The following is a 25,043-nucleotide window of genomic DNA, read 5'->3' as shown; positions in this document are numbered from 1 at the left end:
CTGGCATGGGGACCGCGGCCTCTCCCCACCGGCCGCCGGCGTGGGGCTCTGCGGGTGCAGGGCCGGGGTCTGCGCCCCACGCGAGACCGGGAGGCCCCGGGTTTGGGTGCGGGGGGGGGGTAACTGCCTGGCCCACCCAGGGGCTGTGCCCGGCCGGGGGGCTCCCGGGGGGGGCAGCGATCCTGCCTCCTTCTCCCCATCCCACCTGCATCCCTGCATCCCTCCGGAGCCACCTTCCCTCCATCCCTCCTGACCACACCCTCCGCCCCTCCCTCCCCTCCATCCCACCGTGCTTCCAGCCTCCCTCCTGACCACACCCTCCCTCCATCTCCATCCCGCGCCCTCCCTCCCGGCAGCTCCGCACCGCGGTGCCGGGCAGGGCCCGGCCCGGCCCCCCCCGCCCCCGGCCGCCGCCTCCCCTCTGTCTCCCCCCGCCCCAGGACGCGCTCGGGCCGGGACGGACCATGAGCGATGAGCCGACCCCCTGGGACAACGCGACGGAGACCACCACGGTGAGCGGGGCCCCCGCCCACGCCGCCGTCCTGGGGGGCCCGGGGGAGGCTGGGGATGCGCGTCCCGGCGTGGGGCAGTGCCTGGGAGCCGGGGGGTCTGCACCCGGGTGAGGACAGCGGCGGCCACCCCGCTGCCAGCCCCCCTGCTCCACCAGCCCCAAGGGTGGGTGACACCGCTCTGCGCCCTGCGTGGCCCCCCAACGTGCTCCGGGTGCTGGGGTCCAAGGGGTCCTGGGTGCTGCCGCCGGATCGGCCCCTCTCCCACAGCCGGGGCTGCTGGCTGGGGGGTGCGAGCAGAGACCCCCACGCTGGGGCTGGGGTCCCGTCCCCGCTCCCGCTCGGCGCGGGGGCCGCTGGCGGCTCTGCCCCCCGGCTGCGGTTGCCTTGGTGAAGGCAGGTCCCCGGAGCCGGCAGCAGGCCTGGGGGCGGCGGGGGAGCACGAGCGTCTCTGGGGAGCAGCGCTCGGCATCAGCCTCGGCGCGGGAGGGGGCTGCCCCGGCACCCCGGTGAGGCAGGGTTTGGGGCTGGGCCGCGTCCCCCCTCCGCCCCCGGCGCGTCCGCGGCGGCTCAGCCCCTGCTGCCCCGCGCAGGCGGTGCCCGGCGAGGTGTCCCCCCAGGATGGCTATGTGCTGCTCCTCGCCCTGCTCTCCATCTTCATCGGGGGCACTCTGGTCCTGCTCTCCAGCATCCTGATCATCTGCCGCCGGTGCTGCGAGGCTGACCGCCGGCACTCCAGGTGGGGATGGGCGATGCCGCTGTCCCCGGGGGTGTGTGGCACCGCGAAGGGGGCCGGGGGTGCTGGCGCGGGCCATCGCTGACCTTCCTCCCCCCTCACAGAGCCAGCGATGACCCCGAAAAAACCAACACCACCTACCTGGACGACTCGCAGCCGGCCCAGGGTGAGTGCCGCGGCAGGGCTGGGGCGATCGCCCACCGGTAACACCAGCTGCACCCCCGGCAGCACCCCCAGCTCCCCGGCGGGGGGTAAAGCAGCCCCTGGCCTCCCCTCTCCTGGGTGCAGCCCCCAGCCCCGGGGTAGGAATGGCCACGCACCCCCTTCTCCACAGATATCACCATCAAAGTGGAGGACCCCGACTGCCTGTCGTCCTCCAGCTACCGGGATGTGGAGGGCGAGCGGTTCCTGTCCTCCAGCTCCTCCACCGCCCGCCGCGTCTCCTTCAACGAGGCCGCGCTCTTCGACCAGGGCAAGAAGACCCAGGAGAAGGGGAGGAGGTGAAGCACCGGGCTGGGCTGGGGGGGCCGGGGGGCCGGGGCTGCCCCCTCCTAACCTGGCGTGCCCGGCAGGTACACGCTGACGGAGGGGGACTTCCACCACCTGAAGAACGCCCGCCTGACCCACCTGCACCTCCCGCCGCCCGCCCTCAAGATCGTCACCATCCACGAGTGCGAGTCCAGCGAGAACAGCCTGGCCATGACCCCCCGCCTGCCCCCGCCCAAGCCCGGCCTCGCCATCTTCCAGGTGAGCACCCGGCACCCCGGCGGGACAGGGGACCGGGGGCATGGGGGGTCCTGCAGCACCCCAGGGAGGCATGGCTGGACCTGGGGTGGGAGCCTCAGGGCATTGCTGGATAGTGGGGACGGGAGGTGCAGGGGTGCAGGGGGCCCCTCCTGGTCCCTGACCTTTATGCGAAGCCCCCTGAGCGCGCTCTGCCTTGCAGCCCCCCGTGGGGGCCCTGCCCCAGCCGGCGCTCCCCAGCCATGCCGTGTGCCCCAGCTCTGCCCTGCCCGGGGACACCTACAACTCCACCGTGGACACCAGCTTCACCGAGGCCAGCCCGTCCGCCTCCTCTGACTCCGGGGAGGGCCCCTCGGTGAGTGCTGGGGCGGGGGGGCTGCGGGGCAGGGGGTCTCCAGCCTTGGCAACCTGTCCCTGCCCCAGGGATCCTGTCCCCGCCCCGATCCCCCAGCACGGGGCCGGCCCCGCACCCCAGAGGGCCTCTTGCCCCCCCTGCTCCGTGCCCGGGCTCTGGGAGAGATGTGGGCATCCAGCTAGAAACAGGCTCTGCCCCCCCCCGCCATCCCCTGCCCCGGGGGACATTTGTGCATCTGCTGCAGCCGAGCTGGGCAGGAGCGGGACAAAGGAGCTGGGGCCGGGGGGGGCTGTGGCTGGAGCTGAGCGGGCGCTCACGGCCCCCTCTGCTCCCCCCACAAGTTCGCAGCGGCACCCAGGAGCGGGAAGGCGGCTGGGACGGGCAGTGCCAGCCCTGGGGAACCCCCCCCAGCCCCCGCGCAGGGCACGGTCCTGCAGTTCTTCACCCGCCTGCGCCGGCATGCCAGCCTGGACGGGGCCAGCCCCTACTTTAGGATCAAGAAGTGGAAGCTGGAGAGCACCCAGCGGGCGTCCAGCCTGGACACGAGAGGTGGGAACCGCGCGTGCGGGGGGCCCGGACCCGCAGGGATGTGCTGGTGGGGGTGGCGATGCAGGGACGGGGAGGGGGTCACCGTGCCGGGGGTGCGACGAGCACCCAGCCCTGCCCTGTGCCCCCCCAGGGTCCCCCAAGAGGCGGCAGTTCCAGCGGCAGCGGGCGGCCAGCGAGAGCATGGACCAAGAGGACCGGGACCCTCACCAGACCGACATCATCCAGTACATCGCCCGCACGGATGATGTGGCCTTCCACCCCGCTGGCGGCCCCTTCCTGCCCTCCCCCGCCAGCCCCCCACCCTCTCTCGGCAGGTATTTTTCAGTAGATAGAGGGGACAGGGACGGGTGAGCCGGGCACCGGGGGACCCCGCGCTGCCCCGTGCATGGGGGGCTCCCACCTTTGTGCAGCTTTTGGATGGGGCGGCCGGGGGGGGAGGGTCTGGGGACAGTCGGTGATGGCGAGGGCGGATTGGGGCGTGGGCAGGGCGGTGGGGACAGCATGGGGGACCGCGCGGCACCACGGCGCTGCCGCGAAGCCGGCGGGTGCCGGGCTGGCATCTCCCCTGTCTGCTGCTCGGCCGTGACGCCTGGGTGGTGCCCGCAGGCTAGAGCCGGGCGAGGGGGGTGCGGGCAGCCCCGGTGAGGCCGGCGTCCCGGAGCAGCCCAGCGCCTACCACGATATCTGGAGCCTGCGCGCCTCGCTGGAGCTGTACGCTTCCTCTGAGCGGAGCAACGACCAGGACTCCGTGCGCAGCGATGGCGGGGACAGCGTCTCCTCTGCCGGCGGCATGCCCCCCTGCCCCTCCTCCTCCCTGGACGAGGCCGAAGGCCCCGAGGAGAAGCTCTGGGGTCGGCCCAAACCGGACGAGTCAGAGCCCGGCACGCGCAAGCTGCTGCAGATGGACAGCGGCTACGCCTCCATCGAGGCGCCCAGCCGGGGGGGCGAGGAGGGGCCCCCCAAGGACCAGACGGCCTCCGAGAAGCGCATTTGCTTCACCAGCGCGGGGCGGAAAGGCACCATCTTCGAGAGCTTCGAGGGCCGGGAGCCGGAGGAGGAAGAGGAGGAGGAAGAAGAAGAAGAGGAGGAAGAGGAGGAGGAGGGGAGCACGGCCCGGGGCGCAGCGGGTGGGGGACCCCCCCATCCCCACAGCCCCCTGGCCTGGTCCCCGTACGGGCAGATGTTCCCGGGGCGGGACGCGCTGCCCCGACGGGACTACAGCATCGACGAGAAGACGGACGCCCTGTTCAACGCCTTTGTGCGCCACGACCCCCAGTTCGACGAGTCCCCGCTGCGGGGCAAGCACCGCTCCCGTACCCACCTGCGCAAGCAGTGGCAGCACGCCAAGCAGTACAGCGACCCCGGCGTGCGCTACCCGGCGCTGGAGCGGCACCGCACGCCCCTGCGCCGCGGGGACAGCGCCAACTACCCCCTGGACGCCCGCTTCCACAGCCCCCTGCCCCGCATCGTCAGCGCCGGCGACGAGGAGGCGGCGGAGGCGGCCGATGGGGTCCCCCCTACCCCAGCGCTGCCCGACCCTGAGATCCAGGTGATCGTGGAGGAGCCCGGAGAGGTGGTCCCCGAGCCCAAGGCTGGCTCCGAGCCCCCCGGGGACGACTGCCCTGGCCCCGGGAGGTGCCTGGGGCTGGGCTCCGGCTCGGAGCTGATGGACAAGATCGCCGGTGGCCTCGAGGAGCGGCTCTACGGGCACTTGAGGAAAGCGGGAGAGAGCACCGAGCGCACGGTGGCCGTGGCGGCCAGCGATGCCCCCCCCGACCACAGCCCTGTCTAGGCCCAGCGCGAGGGGGGAGAGACCCCGGCGCAGGGGGGCTCGGTCCCCACCGGGGTTTTGGGGCTCCATCCCCTTCTGCTGCCGGCGTGGGGAGCAGCCCGGGGTGCCGCGGGAAGGGTGGCCCCGGCACGGGAAGGCCAGGAGGGCACCTGGGGTCCCCTGGCCATACCCCCCCCAACTGCGGGGGTCCGGTAGCGTGGGGTGGCCGAGCTCCCTCGCTCCCGGGAGCGAGGTGCCAGGCGGCGGCGGCGGAGAATCCGGGCCGGGGGTGCCCGGGGGGGGGGTCGGGACGCAGAGGTGGAGCAGAGCGGTGGCTGGGAGGTCAGCGAGGAGGGACTTTGCTAATAAACCCCCAAACCCAGCTGAGGCCTAATCCTTACCTCACGGCAGAGCTGTGTAGCAGATACGCTCTCCCCTCCCTCTGTTTTTTTTTTGTTTTTACAAGCAATAATGCCTCCTGTCCGGCCGGGGAACGTCCTCGCGAGGAAGGGGCCGCAGCTGGGCATCCCCCCGGCCAGCTGGGGGATGCTGCGGGGCGGCCCTGGCACAGCGGGCAGTTATTTGGGGAGGGGGGAGTCACCTCGTGCCCACGAGCCGCCCGGTGCCGCAGGGAGCCTGGGATCTCAACTGGAAACGGGGGGGGCCTGGGGCAGGAGGATGCTCGAGGGGTTTGGGTGTCCCCCCCCGGCAGGGGCACGGGCGAGCCGTGGGCCCCGCAGCATCCCGAGGGCTGGGGAGGCAGGGCCGGCCCTGGGGCACCCCTGTAAATACCCCCGTAGGGGTGGGGGCTGCCCCCCGGCCCCTCTGCCCGGGTGCACAGAGCGGGGGAGGTCTGGCCAGCACATGCCATGGGTGGCCCCCCCTCCGAAGCGCTCCGCACCCCCCGGGAGCTCAGCGCCGGGCTCGAGGCGTTCGGAGGCTATTTATTGATTTTTACAGAGGTGGATGCTGGTGTTCCGGGGGAAGGGTTGGGTTTTTATTTGTGTTTCAAAGGATGGGTGGGGGGAAAAAAAAAAAAAAAAGCTCAAGATGCATTACCTGGGAGACTGGGCAGCGGGGGGGCAGGAGGGGCGGGCAGGGCTCAGCCAAGGGCCCCCTGCGCCCCTCCACGGCACCCCAATTGCATGCGAGTAAAGAGGCCGGGTCGCTCCTTCCCTCTGCAAAGTCTCTGTTCCAAAGCACTAACTCGATCTACAACTCAGTGTTTTTAAGTCTATAAAGAAAGGTGAAAACAAAAAACCCAAACCCAACAAAACAACTGTGACTTCTCTGAGCTTGCTTCTTAATTTCTCCCTTTCCCGGGACGGCCGGGGCCCGCTCCTGCCCCGGCATCGCCCCCGCCGCTGCTCCCCGGAGCAGGGTTTGCACCCACCCCAAAGGAGCTGACCCCCCCCCCCCACCTGCTGCAGGAGGAAGGACATGAAACCCACCTCACTGTTTTCACTTTATTTTTTTTTTCTTTAAAAAAAAAAAAAAAAAAAAAAAAAAGGAAAAGAAAAAAAGACAACGAACGCACCCATTCCCTTTTCTGAGCCCTTTTACAGCATGCAGGTTTAATAGAGTTTTGCTTTGTCTTAATACCTGTTTGTTTTTTTTTTTTTTCTCCTCATCTCGTTTATTTTAAACACATCACGATGTGTAGGAATCTCTAAATATACCGCAAATATAAACAAAAAAAAAAAAAAAAGAGGAAAATATATAATATATAACAGTAGTCTAAAACATAAAGTGCACGGCAATGGCTTTGCACGACTTCTACACAGCCAGGGTGGGCACGGCTGGGGCCGGGTCCCACCGCAGCCCGGTCCCGCTCATCCCACCCTTCCCATCGCAAAATTAAAAACAGAATCAGTGTCTTGATTGGCAAAGAGTGATTGGGGAGGAGGGGCAGCATCTTCGCAGCCGGAGATTTCATCTTCCAAGGTGGTAAGTGGGGCCTGGCCACCATCAGCTTCTGGTTCCTGGTGCTGGCTGGAGCGGGGGGCCGCAGGGAAGGTGGGGGGCCGGTTCCTCTGGTTTCTTTTTGGATCGCAAGCACAGTCCGCTCCCAGGAGAGAGGCAGAGATGGGGCGAGGATGGGGGACGCGGGCTGGCCCGGGCCCGGGGACGCTGTTTGCGGGAGAACGGAGAGGAGGGGGGGTTTAGGCAGGGCAGGGCAGGTGCCAGATGGGGGGTGCAAGCCCCGGCCCCGCTCCTGGCCCCCGCTGTGACCATGGGCAGGTCGCACCCCGCTCCAGGCCCCCCTCTCCCGCCAGCACCCTGCAGCTGGGAGGCAGAGGGGGCCTGGGCTCCCTGCTCTGTCCCAGGGAGGGGTGGGCACGCTTGCACCGCACCTGGCCCTTCAGCCAGGCAACCCCAGAGCCGCCCCTGGAGCCGGGAAGCAAAAACCCAAGGGGAAAACGCAGCCAAGGAACTTCATTCATGCTGAGGAGAGGGGAGCGCGTTGGTGCTTTCCAAGGTTTTAAGGTGATGGCTAAAGGTGGGGGGGGGGGGGGGGGGGGGGCAGCGCAAGAGCAGGCAATTTCCAACGCGGTTGTCGCTGCAATGCGCGCGGGAGGAGAGCGGAGGCAGTGACTGAACCAGGCTCAGGGAGCCTGCACGCATCTTCTCCTTCCCAAAACCGCTGGGCAGCTGCCGCGGAGACCCCACGCCAGGTACCCGAGCGGGAAGGGGCGAGAGGAGCAGCGGATCCCCCGGGAGACCCAGATCCAAGGCATTTGCTTGCCGATAGAGTAACTCCCCATGCAGGTGACTCACTCCCAGCCATGAATTAAAGATGAAAGCTGCCACAGGGGCTGAGCGCGGGTCTGACAGCTGCAGGGGGAGGAACAAGCTTTTATTTCTGGCTTTTTTCACACCACAAAGCTGGTCGTGATCCAAACAGATAACAGAGCCTCAGCCCCACGGAGCGCCGGTGACGAGCGCAAGCGTGAGGGCGGGGGTGGATGAGCGCTGAACATGAGTCATTGCTGGCTCAGTTATGAATGAGGGGTGGGAAGAAGCGGACAGCGCTGCGGAGCCGAGGAGGAAAGAGCCGGAAGGAGGAGGGGGAAGCAGGGAGGGCACCCGGCTTCCCTGAGGAGAGGAAAGGGCTTGGGCATGGCAGTGGCCCGGCCGCGGGTGACACGGCCACCTCCCGGACCCGGGGGGAGGTCCCATGGGGGCTCCCCCTCTCAGGGCCACCTCTGGAAACATCCCCAGTGCTCAGCATCCCGCTGCAGCCCGGCTCCTCCGCATGCCGGAGGCTTTGTGCTCCCCCCAGGTTGGGAGCAGCAGGGAGCAGAGCGAGGGAGAAAGCGGGGGGACCCCGGCGCCAGGGAAAGGGGTTATCACGACCCAGCCTGACCACAGCCCAGGAAGGGAGAAAGGATTACGGCAGCAGCTCTTGCCTGGCGGGGCAGCAGCTTGCAGGGAGGGGGTAGAGCGGAGCCAGGCAAGCAGCGGCGCAGGGCGCACAGGGGGGTCCCCACTGGGCTGCGCAGCCCCCAACACTGCAGGCAATCCGGGCTCTGGATGGCAGCGACATTTGCAGAGGGATGCTCAGGACCCAGACCTCTCCCCTCTCCACACCCAGGACTACAAAACACCCTTTCTAGCTCCCTCCCGCTGCCCAGGGTCGGGGCAGGCTCAGATGTGCCCCCCACTTCCCCGGGCAGTCGCCCGGGGCTGCCGGTACCTGTGCCGAGCGCGGGGGCTCCGCCTCACTGCTGCTTGCAGGTGGAGAGCTTGCGGATCTTGCTGCTGGCAGAGCAGGCCTTGCGGGAGGGGTTGGAAGAGGCGCTCGCCCGCCGCTCTGCCTTCGATTTGGTGCTCAGCTGTCCCGTCTCCGTCCCGTTCATGCACACGGCCTTGGGCAGCCCTTTGCCACGGCTCTGCCCGTTCTGCCCTGCCTCCTCCTCAGGCACCTGTCCTGCAAGGGAAGGGAGATGGTGAGACAAAGGAGGGCAGCGGCTCCTGAGGGAGCATGCCGCTCCCGAGGGATATCGGAACCTGTTTCTACACCTTTGAGGACCACAGCCGAGGCAGCCCAAACAGGGGATGCGTGAGGCAGGGAGCCTGAGACCACATCTCCCTCCCTGCTCCCACCAAGGACCGGTTCGACCCCTGTTTCTCCAGCATGCAAGAGAAAAGGAAAACCTGAGGCAGCGAGCGAGAACCATGGGCATGGCCCATCCAGGCCTCGAGAATGGCGTGCCCGCTCCTCCCTGGGCAGCCACCGTGCCCACCCCGAACCCGCAGGCAGCAGCCCAGCTCCTGGCCGGGGAGCAGAGGGACAGCAGTGGAGGAAGTCACTCCTCCTCCTCTCTCCTGCTGCCTTCTCTGGAGGAGGGTGCAAGTCCCAGCCCCATCCACCGACCTGCGGAGTACCCAGGGGCTTGATGTGTTTGTAGAGCAAACACCCAGGCGCTTTCGCAGTGCACGGGAAGCTCTGCTTCACCCATGGCAGCGTGGCCATGTCTGGCAGGGGCTGGGGGCACTGCAGCAGCTCAGGCATGCCACCATCCCCTGAAGGGACACCCAGATGGGGGAATGGCTTCAGATCAGCCCCTCTCCCCTCCTCTACAGGCCGGCTCAGCGTGACTCAGCACAGCAGATGAAGAGCCGTTCCCGGAGGCATCCGCCCGCTGCCATGGCTGGATGGGGCTTGGGCCGCATCCGTTCACCCGGGCGGTGACGAAGGACCCCCCCGGCGCAGCCCTGGCACAGAGCGGGAGGGGACACCGCCGCAGACGCAGCCCAGCGCGCTCCCATCAGTAACGTGGCGCATCCCCCGGCCAGACACAGGGCTGATGAGAGGATTCGTCAGGTTCCCGGCTCCCCCCCACCGGATCCAGCAGAGGCAATTTCCTTCCAGCAGGAACGTCACGCTCCAGGGCCCTTCAGTTATGACTCAGAGGTTTGAGTGGAAGCAAAGGCTGTAAGACGATTATGTATAATTTTCTTTAAAGGATGCTCAATCCTTTCTCTGCCAAGGCCGAACGGCGCGTCATCTCTCTGTACTTGCGCCAACGATCACCCCACCGCTGCTGAGCTCGGGGAGGAGGGGGACGCACGTGGGGACGATGGGAGAGCCGCTTCTCCTCTGGAGGAGGACAGCGGGGGTCCACCTCGGACCCCTGCGCTCTCCTCCGCCTCGCCGCATCCCTCCTGGGTACCGCTGCAGGCTCCCGCCTGCTCTGCTCCCATCCTCCGTCCCTGCACAGCTCTCACAGGGAGCCCAGCAAGTCCTCCATGGGTCAAGAGCCATTTGGGAAACAAAAGCTGCAAGGGGACGCAGAGGTCACCTCATTCAAAGTCACCTTCAGCACCCACCTCCCTCTCCTCGGAGGGCTCGGCCTCGCTGAACGCTCGCAAAGCGGCAAAGGCGGCAGGAACCCGGACCCAGCACAGACCGTGGCCCCTCTGCCGTGGTAAACCGCTTCGGTAAAGCCTCACCGGTGCAGAAACTGGGAGCAAAGCGCAGGCTGCGGGAGGGCAATACCCTTGCGGGAGAGCAAAAACACCCCCTTGGAAATAAGGCAGCAGATTGAGCACTTCCATGGCCAGCATGGCCTGGTGCAGGCTGCGAGCACCAGGGAACCGGGGTGCTCACTGGGGAGTGGATTTCTCCCCCTAAAAGCAGGCTTAGCTGCAGAGCTGGGCCCAGGCAGGAATTAACTTGAGAAATGACTCTGCCAATTGATCTAGAGATCAAAGCACTCAGTTTTTCAAGCTAGTCAGCTGCGCTCCCGGCTTGCTAAGAGCTCGGGAGCACCTTCCCGGTGCTGTGGTTTGGACACTCCGGCACGCCAGAGCTGGGCCTCTGGCCATGCAGAAAGGGGTGAGGCGCTGCTGGTCTACCACAGGCTCAGGACAGGGGCCCAAAAACAGTGAGAGAGGGAGGGTAGGATGGATCCGCCCGTTGTAGGGCGATTCCGGGTTACAAGTGCAATTGATTCCCCCACGGACCTGCTGGTGAGCTGCCCCTCATATCCCTTTCCCGACGGCTCCACCGAGTCGTGACACAGCTCCTCGTTACTGGCTCGTCACCGCTTACCTGAGCGCTTCTGCCTCGCCACGGGAGGAGACCGGGATTGACTCGCCAGCGATGGCTGCTGGCTTCGTGCACCCAAGCCTATTGCTGCCAGAGCCGATGGCACCCGCTGCGCTCCCCAGGGGCTTTCTTGCACCTCCCAAGAAATACAGACCCAGCTCCTCGCACAGCTCACCACAACGGATCGAAGTACCTCGGACATCTGTCGCTACCTCGAATACTTTCTGAAAATGACTGCCAAGGTGAGAGGCTCAGGAGCACGAAGCAGAAACGCTAGCTGTACCCAGCTGTGCGCTTAGGGACCTGCTATCGATCGGGTCGGCTTCCGACCCCGTGAGGGGGGGATTTTCTAGAAAAGGCTGAGACACCCAACCCCCCCGAGCCCCTCCAGAAGAGGGGATGCGCTGTCCCCAGGGCTGCTCCCGGGACGGGGCTCTCCCCAGCGACTCGGAGCAGAGCGGCTCGCTGTGGGTCGGGCTGCAGCCCGGGAGCAGCGCAGCACGGCCGTACCCCCCAGCCGCAGTTCAGGGTTTTTCCTCTTCTCCCTGTGTCCCAACTGCACGCCTGCAGAGCCTCAAATAACCCCATTCAGAGCAAAGCTGAACACTTATCCTTCCCCTCCCTCAGCTGAACTCAGGCCAAGTCCATTAACATTTCTGACTGGGGAGGGAAAAAAAAAAAAATATCCAAACAGTTCATTTGTCTTTTGTGTGACTCTTCCCTCCTCCCCCTCCCACCCTGCTTGAAAAGCACAGTCCCAGGAGTCTATTATGGATACCAAGGAGGGAGGGTGAATTGCAAGCTAATTTTACCTCCTTCACCAATGACAGTTGCTGACGTTCAAATTAATGAAAATAAAAATTCAACATGGGATGAAGTCTTGGCAACTGTCTGCCCACGCGGAAGCCAGTGACCCAGTGCTATGTCTGTTCGAACAGCTACATCCTACCTTACCATTACCGGCTGAACAGTGCTAAAAATAAAATAAATAAAAGGAGGGCTGAGAGGCATTGAGAACGTGCATGTTCGTCCTTGCCACCTCTCACATTTCTTAATGGCTCCATCCAGCTCATTCAGGCACAAAAAAGGTTTCAAAATAAAACCGTGAAGAGCTTTTGAACTGCTGTGTTTGTCAGACACAGGCACACATACACAATCTGCAGATAGAAACGCACCTTTTCAAGCACCAGGCATTACTTAAAGACTCCAGTCCTGGCTTTATTTTCCAGCCTCAGACTGAATGTTAAGGGAACAAACCCAAAAACACTCCCAAAATGAAGCTATGCAGCCATTTGCCTCTGCAGAGGAAGTGGGCTGCAGCAGAGGAAGGGGTTAATGGTAGGGGAAGGAAAAAAAAAAAAAGCAGAGCACAGCCTTCTAAATCTGAAACACAGCACAAAAGCAACAAGCAAGATGCTTACATCCATTTATTGCATATGCTGCCTCTCTCCGAATAAGAAGGCAGCCACTTCTGGAGAGGATGCTTTGTCACGTGCTCAGTGCCACAGTTATTCTCTCCTCAGCACTTCCCTTGGAAGAGATGTTTAACACCGATTGAACCAGGGGCATGTAACATTTAAAGCTCTCTACAGAGCTGCATAAATCTTTAAATAACCCTTTAAAAATAAAAGCACATTCTCAAAGCCCCTTCTTCCTCTGAAGAACGCAAGATTTAATGAGGTTCCCTCTTTTCCCCTCCCAAATTGAACACCCACTCCCACCTATGAGTCACTTGTACTCCTGCTCTCACTGCCAAGCAGAACCACAACTGAATTGATCAGTCATTTACAAGGTTTTTTTAAATTTTTATTTTAATATGGCGTCACTGTTAGAAATATAACACTCGCATGGAGCTGAGCAAATTCAAAAGGATCCTGCAGGAAAACTTGGGTAAAAAAAAAAAAGGATTAACATTTATTCTCTAGGCAAGCTGCCCCCCCTGCCTTTGCAAACGCCATGCAAACCCACCGGAGCAAACAGTACCCGCGCTAGGCTCCCTCCTCAGCCCCACTCCTCCCATGAGCCGCTTGTGAGTGCTGCACTTCTGGTGAGGGGATTTCTGTCCCTCACAAACATTGAACCTCTAAACTGCACCTTCATATCCCATCTCACCAGCCCCTCTTACCCTTTTTTTTTTTTTTTTGTTAACAGCCTTATTTTCAGGGATCTCTGCAAGTCCTGTGAACAGCCTGACCTCTGTCACAGCCTGATCAGGAGTTGTAGGGTAAAGCAGAGAGAACGATCCATCACAGTGGACCAGTTCTCAGCTGATCAGTGCTTGAGTCCAAATCAAACCTGTTCCTGCCGGGTTTGGCAGCACACTGGACCATACTTTCTGTCCCTTCCAGGGGAAGCCAAGCCAGAGGGGATTTATCTGAGGGAGAAGAATTTGTTCCACGCTCAAATATGTTTCCAAATCAAGGGCGGTGAAGAGCCACACGTGTTCGGGCACCTACCTAGGCCAGGGCCCTGCCCGACAGCGACGGCTGCTCAAGAGCAGCAGAACATCCAGTGTAGAGGAATCCTCCTCCTGCTCCGGATGGTTCCCTGGGGACTTCCTGAGCTCTAGCCCACGCCTCCTGTGTTTGATAGCCCCCAGAGAATCCACCCTTCACGGACGCATCCAACCCAGCCACCAACACTACAAAAACGTAACAGCCAAGTGCTGGGAAGAGGACATTAGACTGGCTGGAAACGCCACTTTATTTCACTGTCTACCTAAGCAACTAAGCAACAACTCTTGAAATAACTCAAAGGTTTAAAACCTGTCACCGTTCACCAGCTAAGTTAAACCAATATCACCACCTCCAGCCCGCCCATCCTGTCTAACTTTTAACATGGGAAGTGCTGGTCTGCGGGGCCACAATTAACCTTTAGGTCTCTAATCCCTCTGAAACAGCAGAAGTTACACAGGAGAACTTAAAAAAAAAAAATTTCCAGTAATTTGCCTGTCATCTTCTGACATGACAGCTCTTATTTGGGTTTAAATACCGCTGTTTGCATTAGGAGTGTATAATAGCTGATATTACCGTTCTGGAGATGATCTCCCACTATCAGAGTCACCTGCCTGTGTGTGGGGGCACATCCACCGCAGCTGGCAGATAGACACGGCTGCCGGAGGAGCACCCGCACGGGCCAGGCTCGGGCCAGGCTCCCAGGCATGCACAGGGCAGTAACGCTGCCCGTGGGACGCAGCCCGGCCACCCACGGCAGGAGGAGGCCTGGGAGCGGACACCGACAGTCGAACAGCAGGAAGGCGTGCATGCGTGGGCACAACGCTTCGCCCACTCAGTGCAGAGGGCTGAGCGCCAACCCGCACCCGACCGAGAAGAGGATCTCATACGCTCTGCTGTTCTTCAGAGGAAGGGCAGAGCACGGTGTTTTTCCAAACGCAGACATTAACGTGCAACGCCCAGCTGCAGTGCTGCAAGGCCAGAGACCCTCGACAGCAACCAGGACAGACAGCTCTGTCCTGGACCTGCTGGACACACAACCACTCTCTGATGTTGGAAGTCTGCCTAAGCTTCCACTTTTTAATCACACTGAAGTGCATAAACCAGACAGCAACACAGGCTAAACACCACTGGAAAAGTTAAAAAGAAACAAAAAACATTTTAACTAGAGCGAGAACGGACAGGAATGCATCTTCTGTACAAAAATCATTTGTGGGGCAGGTCAGCAAGAATGGGCTGGATTTCACAAGCCGAGTGACCCACTCAAAGGGGTCACAAACCATCTTCCTCTGCAGCACGCCGAACCCCTACAGCTACCCTTTGCTTAAAAATACAAAGCAAAAAACTAAAGAACGATTCCCTTGCAGAACAAAGTTACCTGCTTTTGAAAGAATACAATTGTCCTGGAAATAGGTGAGATCCTGCTGAAGCTTGGGGGAAGCGAGGAGATGCTCCTGCACTCCCCAGCCACTGCCATTAGCTCAGGCCACAGGAAGCCCAAGAGGGCAGTGGCTTTGGGGCCTAGGCTAAGCTTCACGCTCCTCTTCTGCACCTGTGGCCGATGGGAGCGCGGCTTCCTCTCCAAACAGCTCGTCATGACTGCTCCGCGCTCCGCTCTGTCCTCTAAGCCCTGCCTCAGCTTCCTCCTCTGCAGCTGGGAACGCACAGGGAAGCAACAGAGCACCGTTAGACAGGCACATGCTTATTCACTAGACTGACGCCAAAAAAGCAGTAACAGACTCTCCTGTGGGCTCTTGGGTTGGCTGTGAGATAGTCAAGTACTAAGAGCAACAGATCCACGCTCACAGAGGTTATCATCTGGGAAGGCTGGCCCTCCAAGGGGGGGTTACAGGCACACATAGACCAACCATACCTTCCTTCTGCCTCTTGAAGCCAGTTCAGAAAGGAAAATGTAAAATTAGAAATGGATGCAAGTGACGCTGGTTATGGATTTTCAAGCCTGGCAGCCTCATCATTGTGCTCAGCCCCCACTGTCTGTGACAGGGCTTCCAGCCCCAACACTTCTGCAGAATTACCTCTCGGGCACTTACACGGGGGCTGTTCCCAGCGAGAGCTCTTGCAGAGGAAAATGGCTAACCTCTGGTTACAACAGAGGAAAAGCATCTGGCAAGTCCTCTTCTCTCCTGCTTCTGTACTTAGACTCACTGAAGCACATACTTGATTGCTAGGGCCTTTCTATCGCATTTTTAAGAGGATCCTTCCTTTCAAAAAGCCTCCACTAAGCTGTGAGGAAAGGCCTGGCCCCGGTCAGATTCTAGCACAAAAGTCTGCAGGATGTAAGAAGAGAGCAAAGGACAGAGCTCTGCAGGTCACCCAGCTGGCACTGGGACATTAGTTCTATTAGAAAAGGTTATAAATTATCCGACTGTCACCAGTGAATCAGCACTTGGAAATAAATCTATCTCACTTTGATGAGACTCCCTTCATCTTGGCAGGCTCCACCTCCGACCCACCTACATATCCGTTTGGCTGAACATCTGAGCAGACACCCTGTTGGGGACTGTGACCCAAGGATGTCGTACAGCATGGAGCGAAGCGCTGGCTTAGAGAGTTTGGCTCAAAGCAGCCTCTCCCCTTCTCCCCCTGGAAGGCACTGCCTGGGAAGCCAATCTTGTTTCCAGTTGTTGCCCAAAGAGATTTTCAGCATCAGGTACAATTTGAGGCTTATCAAAATTCAAGGCCTGACACTTTATTCTTCCATGATAGTGCTTCAAAAAAAAGCAATTTCCACCTAACCAGGAAACCAAGAGAAAAACAAGGTCTTCAGGTGCAAGATTCGGTAAAACCAGACCTTGCTTTTACTCAGGTCCACAGAAGCCCACCAGGTCATCATTAAGGAAAAACTAAAGCAGTTTGGTTAGTCTTGAACTACAAAAACGAGGGCTTTCCTTATCGCAAGGAAAGGTCAGTCACGGGTACCTCTAATCACACTGTGGTAAAGTAACTCAGCATCCCTACAAACAGTACTTGAAACCTTCCCTCCAAAACAATTAAACTAGGCTGGAGCAATTCATTTAGAAACTCACATTCTGTTGACGTAGGCAGTGAGAACACAGGCAGCAAGACAAAGAAACTGCTGCCTTGATCATGTACAGTCCCGGTGCTGCAATGACTGAGCAGTAGTAAAGCTGAGCTCAGTAAAGCTGAGCAGTCTTTGTCTTTAGCCTTACCACAGACGTGCCCTTCAGCCTTCTGCTCACAAGCTACATGGTTTAGAGGTAGAGAGAGGCCAAAGAAGGAAAGCTACTTGATTACCACCACTTTGTGAGAACCGCATGGTTAAAGCCACACACATCGCTGTACTTACTGGTTAGCTTACCTTAAAACAACAGGAAGTCCCCAATAGAGAAAGAGGCAATTCTGTAACCAGATAGTTACCAAGACCGGAGCAGAAAAAAGGTCTCAGTGCAAGGCTACAATCACCCTTCTTCCCCAGATGTGCCATCTACTCTGAACACTGAGTCATTTTAGGGCTCTGCTCCAAAATAACTCAGTCTAGCAAAATTGGCCAAAACTGGCTAAACAGAGTCCAGCAGGAGCAAGCTATTAGTTGATGAAGGAAGGAAGTGGGCATATGGGTAACGCACAGGAATGGGCACCCTGATTGATCAAATAACAGACCAAGGCACCCAGAGCATCACGGCTCGCTCACTCTGCGTCACTCCCACCACTTAATAATCAATAGTCTCCTCCACTGCTGAAAGGATTATTCAGACCTCAAGGCTTTTCCTAAAAATCTTTAAAACAGACCAAAAAACCAAAAAAGCCACTTCTGCCCTACCCATCCCAGCGTCATTCTCTCCTACCTGGTACTGTGAAGTCCTGAGTGTAGATGATATCATCTTCAATGTCATACAAGTCATCATCTTCTTCCTCATTGTAGCCATGCAGATCTTCCAGATAAGGCACCGCCGTCATACTTCTCCACCTGTCCTTTGTTTCTGGGCTGGGAGGTATGGGCACCAGAGCCTCTGCCTGAGCGTGTTTCTTACGAAACCAACTGCAAAGAGTCCAAGAGCAGAGTTTCATCAGTACAGCTTCACTTTTCAGAGGGCATGGAGAAATCCTTGACACTGCGAGATGGCCCCATTCCACCCCAGTATTCAAAGGTATGTGCAGTTTGTTTATGGAAAACTTCCTAGCCAGTTTTACGCCACTGCAGGTTTTTTAACGTGTACTAAGCAAGAGAGGCGAGCGTCAAGAAAGCCAAGTCTGTCTTGCTGACAACGCTGCAGGGACACCAACAGCTGTGTAAGCCGCTCCACGAGGTGCTCTATCCGCTGGGTGCTTTGTCAGCTAAGGAGAGACTAACAGAGCGCAGGAACATCCTCTCCATCACCAACTCGAGCCCAAACTACCTACCTACAAGTCAAACCACATTATTAGAGCTGCTAGAGCTCCTGAGTTGCATTGCCAAAGCAAGCAGAAAAGGAGAAGCTTCTATCCTGAAGCTGAGGCTAATCCAGTGCAACAAGACAAAAGAAAGGTTGCAGAATGTCAGTCTAAGGAGAGTGGATTTACTCACAAGCTCCTTTAACACGCAGTTTTCAACAAGACCACAGCAAAAATGCTTACACTTTATCTTCTTACCCCACCTCTGCCTCAAGGGACTCCTGTTACCATTAAAACTAGTAGCCATAGTGCTACCATCTGCCTAGTAAAGGATATCAGCTCTGAAAGCTGTTCTTAATCAGATCAAGAATCCAACAGGCTTGCATCACGTCAGCCCCTCAGAAGCCATATGGGTGGCCTCTTAAGTTTTTAATCGTACTTTCATAGCAGGGTTCCAACACCAAACTGTCTCTGGGACATCTATCAGCGCTGCATGAGGGCACTGAAAGTTTCCTAGAAGTACTGCTGGAACCTCTGCACTCCTACCGATCCTCTCTTAAATGCAGGTGTGAACAGAAGTTCCTTCAGACCTAGGAGCTTCTAACATGCCTTTCCAGCCCACACACCTCCTCCTACTCCCTGCTCCCCCTGCAACACGTCCCGCAGCAGGGAGAATCAGCTGCCTATGGCTAGCAAATGAAAAGGTCAGGCGATGGCCATCCAGTCTCTCCGTCCCTAATAAATGGTGTTGTCCTGCTGCCTTTGAAGGCGGTGTGCCCAGCAGCTGGCTGTCCCTGCTAGCAGGGAGGCTGTCCTACAGAGCTACTTCATCAGGCTGTTACTTACGCCTTGCCCTGGAGGGTCATTCTACACAAAGGAAGGGTCAGAAAGCATCAAAACCTCCCACATTTAGGACCATCTCCTGAACCGCAGCCTGCTTTCCTGATAAACTTTTGAATTGATATCAACCCCCCTATTTCTACGCTGTGGACTGGACGTCAGTTAAGCCACAGGGACCTATCCTTCCTGGTCTTTGCACAGTAACAAAGGAAAGAAAAGCCTCACCAGATCAACTGCTTGTGCTCACCTTGCTAAATATTATGCAGATGCCACTTACCTGCAGAAAGGGACATTCAGAGTCTTTCACAGCAGGAGAAAGTCTAAGCCTTTTTCCCCTCCCCAAAGTTTACTTTAGGCCACAAAAGGGTGCTGCTTTAGGAAGCAACTCCAACTCCAGAAGTCTCACTGAAAACACACCTCAAAAGCAGAACAAGATCTAAAATCATCCCCTCACGGCATATTCACTTCTTTGCCTGACGACTGCTGCCCTAGACCAGCCTGATGTGACACGAGTGCTTCCCCCTCTGTAATTTGCACAGGCATCCAGTAACTCCTGGCTAATAACCACCGAGGAGGGCCTGAAGCCAGTCACCAAAGAGCTCTTCTAAACCTGAACCATCTGGTTTTTATCACTCTAGTTCCAAATGCATTTTAGGAAGTAAAGGTTGGATGCACCTCCTGCACAGAAGAATGGTAGTTATAATTTTGTTCTAGTCTTACATTGCTTTAACAGTAGGCCTAGAAAAAGGTGGCAATCTAACAAAACTATCCAGCAAAAGCAAGGAGTTAGGAGATAAACAAACGAAAATGTAGCTACAGGCACAAATCAGCTAGGATTCAAAGGAGGAGCGAACCCTTATCAAGAAACCCTGCTTCACAATTCGCATCCTCAAACCATTTGCTCTGTAGTGATTGAATTCTAAAGTCAGCCTGCTGCTCTGAGGAAGGCAGCATCTTGCATTTGCAGGACAAAGGAGTGAAGTCATCCCTATAGCCTAAAGCTTTAAAGTTTTAAAAGTATTTTGGATAATCACAGAGCATGTCATCATCATGCAAGGAATCATGTTCTGTCCTTCCATGCTTACAGTCTGAACGGATGGACAACACCCCAAACAGCAAGGAGGCTGGCACGTTCCGGTTAAACACCGATGTGGACCTACTGGCATTTCTTCCGTGGCCATACCATGACTGTACTGGAAGCCGTGGTGAAAGCAGCGTATTTTAGGAAAGTGACAGAACTGAAGACAGATCTAATTTGTCAGGTATGACCTCTGGTGCATGAAGTGGCATTACAAGAGTTAAGTAAAATGTCACCCCAGCTACTGGACTAGCAGGAAGCGAGCGGGTCCAACATAACTAGGTTTTGGCCAACAGTTTTAGCAAACCCTGCGGATGGCTTCCTTGGTGATGTGCATGCCACACAGCACTCCTAATTTGATCATTTGATTTCCTTTTCTTGGGAGACTGCTTTCATCAAGGAAGTGACTGCCAAGATAGCAAATTCAGCCTAGGCTGATCCAGCCTGGCAGGATCATCTAGCACAGGAACAGAAGACCCAACACAGCCAGCTATTTTTGCCAGGGGCGCTGGAGCTCGAGGGACCCAAACTAAATGCCAGGGACCTAAGGACAACGGAATTTACAGGACAAATGAGATCAGAATGACTGTTAGGAAAAGGAGTATTTTAAAGGGAGAAAGCCCAGAAGTCTGTAGCAACTAGTGTTTTTATTTTGCTGTATTTCAGCTCTGCCTCTTTCTTTCCTTCTGTCCTACTTACCAGGAGAGTAAAAATAGGTTTTTATTAACAGCAGAAACCTGAATCACTGTACTCTAGTCATAATGATTCCATCCTCCGGGAGGTGATTTCAAATACTTGCATATGCATATATGGTAATGAGGATCTAGAGTGAGAAGAGAAATTCATTGAAGTTCTAAGAAAATCAAAGACCTCTTGGAAGGAGCCTCAAGCAATTCTGTATTGAGTAGCAGAGTATTTCCTGGCAAGCAATTTTCCAGCAGGGACAGAGATTCTGCTTTCTGCACTGGTGCTAAATGTTATTAGTGAAGATTTGCTCTTCAGCTGAGGACCACTGGCTCCATCAAATGCCCTAATCTGGCTCAGGAAGCTACTGGCCACTGTCTAAGCCAGAAAGCAGCTCCTCTCCCACAGTGCAACTCTCCCATCGGTCAGCGATGCAGATGAGATAAAGTCCCTCCTCATCCTGCCTTCACCACTGACCCTAAAACACAGGCTGCATTAGAGTTCTGCTGACAGAGTGCCCCATTTCACCATTTACTCCCAAACAGTTTCACTGATGTTTTCCCAAGCCAACTGCCCTGGCACAAACACAGCCATTTATTTACCCGGTGCTCGCAGACTGCTTGCTTTAACACTAAGGGAAAAGAAAAGCTTTTGCCCCTTTGTCCACAACATCCCCTGGAAGAGGCAGATTCTCCTCTGGTCTGTGAAACATTTCTTAGCCACTCCTAGCCCTCTGAAACAGAGTGAAGGGAGCAGTAGCAAGAGATCATTTCTTACTACTTTGCAAGCTTGTTGAGAATGTCTGCAAAGCACAGAAACTCCAGACAACAGCGGCACTAGTATTAGTTGTGATCCTGCCAGTTAAGACGTGGTGCCCAGACGGGTTGCTATAATCTACAGGGAGATAAGACAGCAAGGGTCAAGGACTGAATGAAAAAAGGAATCTGGGTTGACCAATGCTTAATGAGCCTGTCTGGTTTGCAGCTTCCAAGCTTGAATTTTACATCAGAAGTCATCACTCTGCTCTTTTCAAGTTCTGGTATAAGCAAGGTTAAAATAAGAATCAGTAAGCACAGCTGCGGCTTCTAAATGCTTACAGCTAATTCACTTCCCATTCTAGGTCACAAATATTTCAGTTTGCTTGTTTTTTATATGGACAATTTTCTCTGAAACCAGATGCCAAGCTGCAGATCACCACCCTGCCAGCAAGGATCGGTTATGAATGATTCTCCACCTCCCATGATACCATGTAAGGGCTTCAAGCTTACTGGAAGGTCACCGTCACCACAAGAAGCAAGTAACAGCATCCGAGTTTAATTCAGTCCTCTCGCAGACAAACATGGAAGGCACACAACAGTATGCCCTGGGGAAAGGTAACACACGCTAGCAATAAATATATAGCGGCATCCCTACAATCACTGCTCCAACTCCTGTAATGTCAAGAGATGTCCGAGTTCTGAAGTCAGGTTCATTAAAAAAATAGAACTGAGTAAGAATGAGAAAAAGTTTTCCCCTAGCTGATGCTAGGGCCAAAGGTGACAGTTCAGACTCCTACAAGGAGGTGTTCTGTGCACAGATGGAGACTCACATTCCTTTAACACGCCATACACAGTTGCATTATGAAACCGATTTGCAGAACATGGGCAGAAGAACCAAAGATTCCTTCCGTGTGCCTGCCACAGGGAAGGAAGGCAGACCCAGGTGCCTCAGCAAGTAGAGGTGGAGTGCTTTTTTTCATGTGTGTCCTACTGCAGGGAGATTACTGCATGACGCCATGGACAAGGGATGGGAAAAGCCCATGAGTACCCACGCTGCAGCAAAGGTTAAAGGGAAACCCCTCTCACTCCCTCACATGCAGGCACAGAAGTCAAGGAGCACGCTCAGCGCCTGCAAAGGAATCTACAGTGGCAACAAACACAGATTTCCAAGGGGTTCAGTACCTGTGGTTTGAACAGCATGGCAGAACATCCAACAGCTACCCTCCAAACCTCTCGGGGAGGGCTCTGGGGTGAGCAAAAGCACTCGGGAAGGTGGCACGGCAGCCTCCCGGAGGAGACACTAGCCCAGCAGGTTAATTTGCACCTCCACTAATAAAAGGTAGAAGTGCCTTCCCTTTCCTGCTATAAACTCTTGCAATCGTATCTATGACTGAACAAATTAAGTGTGACACTTCTGGAGAAGGAAGGCAAGATGGTTGCCTTGGAAACAAGGGACAGAGGTAGAATTCTGCATCCACTTCATCACTTTAAGTGCTGCAGCAGGGTCAGTGAATTAGTTACAAAATGCAGTATACGAGCATTAAGCCCTTCAGCAAAAGCACAGGGTAGAGAGGAGATGGTGAATAATCTCTGTAGGGAGCAGGCTGTGAACTCCCTGGCTGTTGGCAGCTTTTCTTCACTGCCCCACGCCCCCACCCCAGGAGTACAAAATATTCACAGAGGTGAACCAAAAGTGTCAGTTTTCCATTGAACATCATCCTATCCAGACCCTTCTGGGAAGAGCAGGTTTCAAGACTCTTTCATTGTTATTCAGGGGTCAGTTTCTGGCAGTTTATAAACTCTTAGCTGACAGGCTGAGAGAATTTTAATTCAATTTACAACTCGCAGGTCTGCACTGCACTGATCGACGAGGTTTGAAAAGCCTCTGAAAGCAAAGAAGAGGAGAATTTAGCTTTGTCCCACTGAATTAAAACAAAGTGCAGAAACACGAGTTTGATGCAAGAGTTTAGCTACAGAAGTGAGGGGAGGAAGGCAGCTGGCAGGTATAAAACTAAGCAGACTCTTCCTACAGCATTCTTCAAACAGGGCTGCCACTACAGGGGGGAAAAACATTTGGAGTAGCTGACAAGAATAAAGTGAAGAATGGCAGAATTACCATTACTGGGCAATAAAGTAAAAAAAAAAAAAAAAAAGTGCCTGCCTGCCTTCTCTGCCTCCTGCAGCTCTGTTGCTTCACGGAGCAACACTCAATGCTTCCTCAGTGTTTCCCCTGAGACACTGATTAAGCCTTTTATCCTTGATCCCACTACAAGACCTAGAAAGATCACTTTATGGAAGGTGAAATGCGAGCTGTTTATCCAGCTCTGGATGGGTCCTGAGCACCCAGCTCCACGGCCACAGGACGCCTGCTCCGTGATGCTTCCCTTGGGATCACCCTTCCCCGCAGGACAGGGGAAGACAGCCCCTTCCCATCGTGCTGACACGAGCCTGGTCTGGCAGCATTTGGCTCCAATGCAAAAAACACTGCCCAGGACACGGGGGCTATTCCTGCTGATTTTCAGTGCACTTTGATAATCTCAACTGTCCGTATAAGCAAGTCACCACTCACATCAGCTCAAAGACATAAAAGGAGACTTCCAGCAGCACGGAAAGACACAGGCTAATTCTGGTTTGAGCCAGTATCCATCTCAGCAGGGCAGCCCGGGTAAGTCGCTTGATGTTTCTATAGTCTAGTTCCTGTGCCTTAACACATGCTTTTGTGGGAGGAGTGTAGAGAAACCCAAAATCATTAATGACTATTACTCCCACACACACTAGAAATCTAAGGATTCTAGAAATCAAGTCTTTTCTCTCTAAAATGCTTTCCAAAAACCCTCTGACAGTATCTGAATGGCTACCTGCTGTCCTTCCAATTGCTTTGTTCAATTTAAAAAAAAAAAAAAAAATCAGGGTCAGGTTAAGCATAAGGGCTAAGCTTCTCTTCTATTTAAAGGAAAGCCAAGAGAACCAAACACTGGATTCTTTAGCACAATGCTGCTCCACAAAAAGGAGATGGACAGACACATCCAAAGCCCAAGGCTGCAAGCGCTGCTGTGCTTGATGTAATTATTAGGATGCCACAGCAGGAGGAAGGAGGCAATTACTAATAGGGGAGAAAAGCCTGTTAAGAAGCACTGGCTAAGCTCACAGAAAACTAATAAGAGACTAAGCCTTGGAAATGCTCCTGTGTTTGCAGGTAGAGTCTTTCTTCAGCCCCTCTCCGTGCTATGAGATGAAAAGCCTCACCACCAGCAGCTGTGCCCAATTAGAGGGCAGGCTGTGCCTACAGAGCAGGGGAGATTTGCGACTGCCCTCCATGCCAGAAGCATGCTCTAGTTTCTCCTGCTTTCTAACTACAGGCAGGGTCTCTAGAGAAACCTCTTTGCTTCCAGCTGGGCAAAGCTGACGCAAAAACTCACTGCCACATGGGAGAAGTATAAAATCAAGTATATAGAGTTGGATAACTAGCTCAAATACCTAGCAGATAGTGACACACGAGAAGCAACTACGCTGCCCCGAGCTTAGGGGCAGCTCACTGCAGCCTTTGGACCCACAGCACCGATAGGAAAGAAAGTGCTTTCAGTGTTTTTCTCAACACCTACTAACGTACTCCATAAACTCAACTCCTGCCATGCTTCTTTACAGTGCCTACTGATAAAGCGTCGGTTTGGCTGCGTGGCAAGCTGATCAGCACCCTCCGACTAGCTGTAATGAACAGGAGAACGACTTCATTACAAAGTACAAAAGCATACAGTGCTTTGCTGTCTAGCTTGAAGCGCTCTAGTCCTCAGTGGTAGATGGGAGGACAGTCAGTAACAGCAGGAGCTATTGTTTCGAAGACCAGCTCTATATGGTGCTTTAAATGCCACGTGGCATTTAGGAGGCCAGCCCCAAGCAGTCTCTTTCATGGCCCACTATTATTGGGAAGTGTGTGCATGGGGAAAGGCAGTCTTGAAAAGCAAATGCCTGCTCCTATCATCTCCCAGACCCAGTGAAACAACCAATGCACGGCACTTGGCTACTATTTAAAAGTGTCAGCCTGACTGCTTAATTAATTGACCAGGCAGCTACATAAGACCTGCCTTCCCAGCCTCTTTGATCTCTGTCGGGGTAGGTCGCAGTCGCTCCTCTGCAGCACGCCAGTGCAGTTCAAGCCTG

At 56.2% G+C, this 25,043-nt stretch overlaps 2 protein-coding genes across 4 annotated transcripts in view; one reads left to right on the top strand and one right to left on the bottom strand.

Moving 5' to 3' along the window:
• The first annotated feature begins 464 nt into the window (after positions 1 to 464).
• Positions 465 to 4,685, top strand: CBARP (CACN subunit beta associated regulatory protein). Its single transcript, XM_075723818.1, has 9 exons — positions 465 to 512; positions 1,103 to 1,248; positions 1,350 to 1,411; positions 1,580 to 1,745; positions 1,818 to 1,992; positions 2,192 to 2,344; positions 2,686 to 2,893; positions 3,024 to 3,207; positions 3,500 to 4,685. Exons 1-9 carry the CDS (start codon positions 465 to 467, stop codon positions 4,683 to 4,685), a joined length of 2,328 nt encoding a protein of 775 aa, XP_075579933.1.
• A 3,701-nt stretch (positions 4,686 to 8,386) lies between these two features.
• STK11 (serine/threonine kinase 11) overlaps positions 8,387 to 25,043 on the bottom strand; it is a 43,821-nt gene continuing 27,164 nt past the window's right edge. The window contains exons 8-9 of one of the 3 annotated variants that reach the window (XM_075723531.1): positions 17,000 to 17,193; positions 8,387 to 8,595 (exon numbers count right to left, since the gene is read on the bottom strand). In XM_075723531.1, coding sequence (XP_075579646.1) covers positions 8,387 to 8,595; positions 17,000 to 17,193 — 403 coding nt within the window. Of the gene's footprint in view, positions 8,596 to 14,290; positions 14,827 to 16,999; positions 17,194 to 25,043 lie in introns of those variants that run through there. The other 2 variants (XM_075723533.1, XM_075723532.1) reach the window with 2 other exon arrangements.

Source organism: Pelecanus crispus, chromosome 20 (genome assembly GCF_030463565.1).
Source record: "Pelecanus crispus isolate bPelCri1 chromosome 20, bPelCri1.pri, whole genome shotgun sequence".
Lineage (NCBI taxonomy): Eukaryota > Metazoa > Chordata > Aves > Pelecaniformes > Pelecanidae > Pelecanus > Pelecanus crispus.
This window is presented reverse-complemented; position numbering and strand designations above follow the sequence as displayed.

Excerpts from the sequence above, each read along its gene's own strand:
- CBARP (XM_075723818.1), top strand. The coding sequence starts at position 465 with ATGAGCGATGAGCCGACCCCCTGGGACAACGCGACGGAGACCACCACG. Across the intron at positions 1,412-1,579 it reads CGACTCGCAGCCGGCCCAGG|ATATCACCATCAAAGTGGAG; the intron begins GTGAGTGCCGCG and ends CCTTCTCCACAG. Across the intron at positions 1,993-2,191 it reads CCGGCCTCGCCATCTTCCAG|CCCCCCGTGGGGGCCCTGCC; the intron begins GTGAGCACCCGG and ends TCTGCCTTGCAG.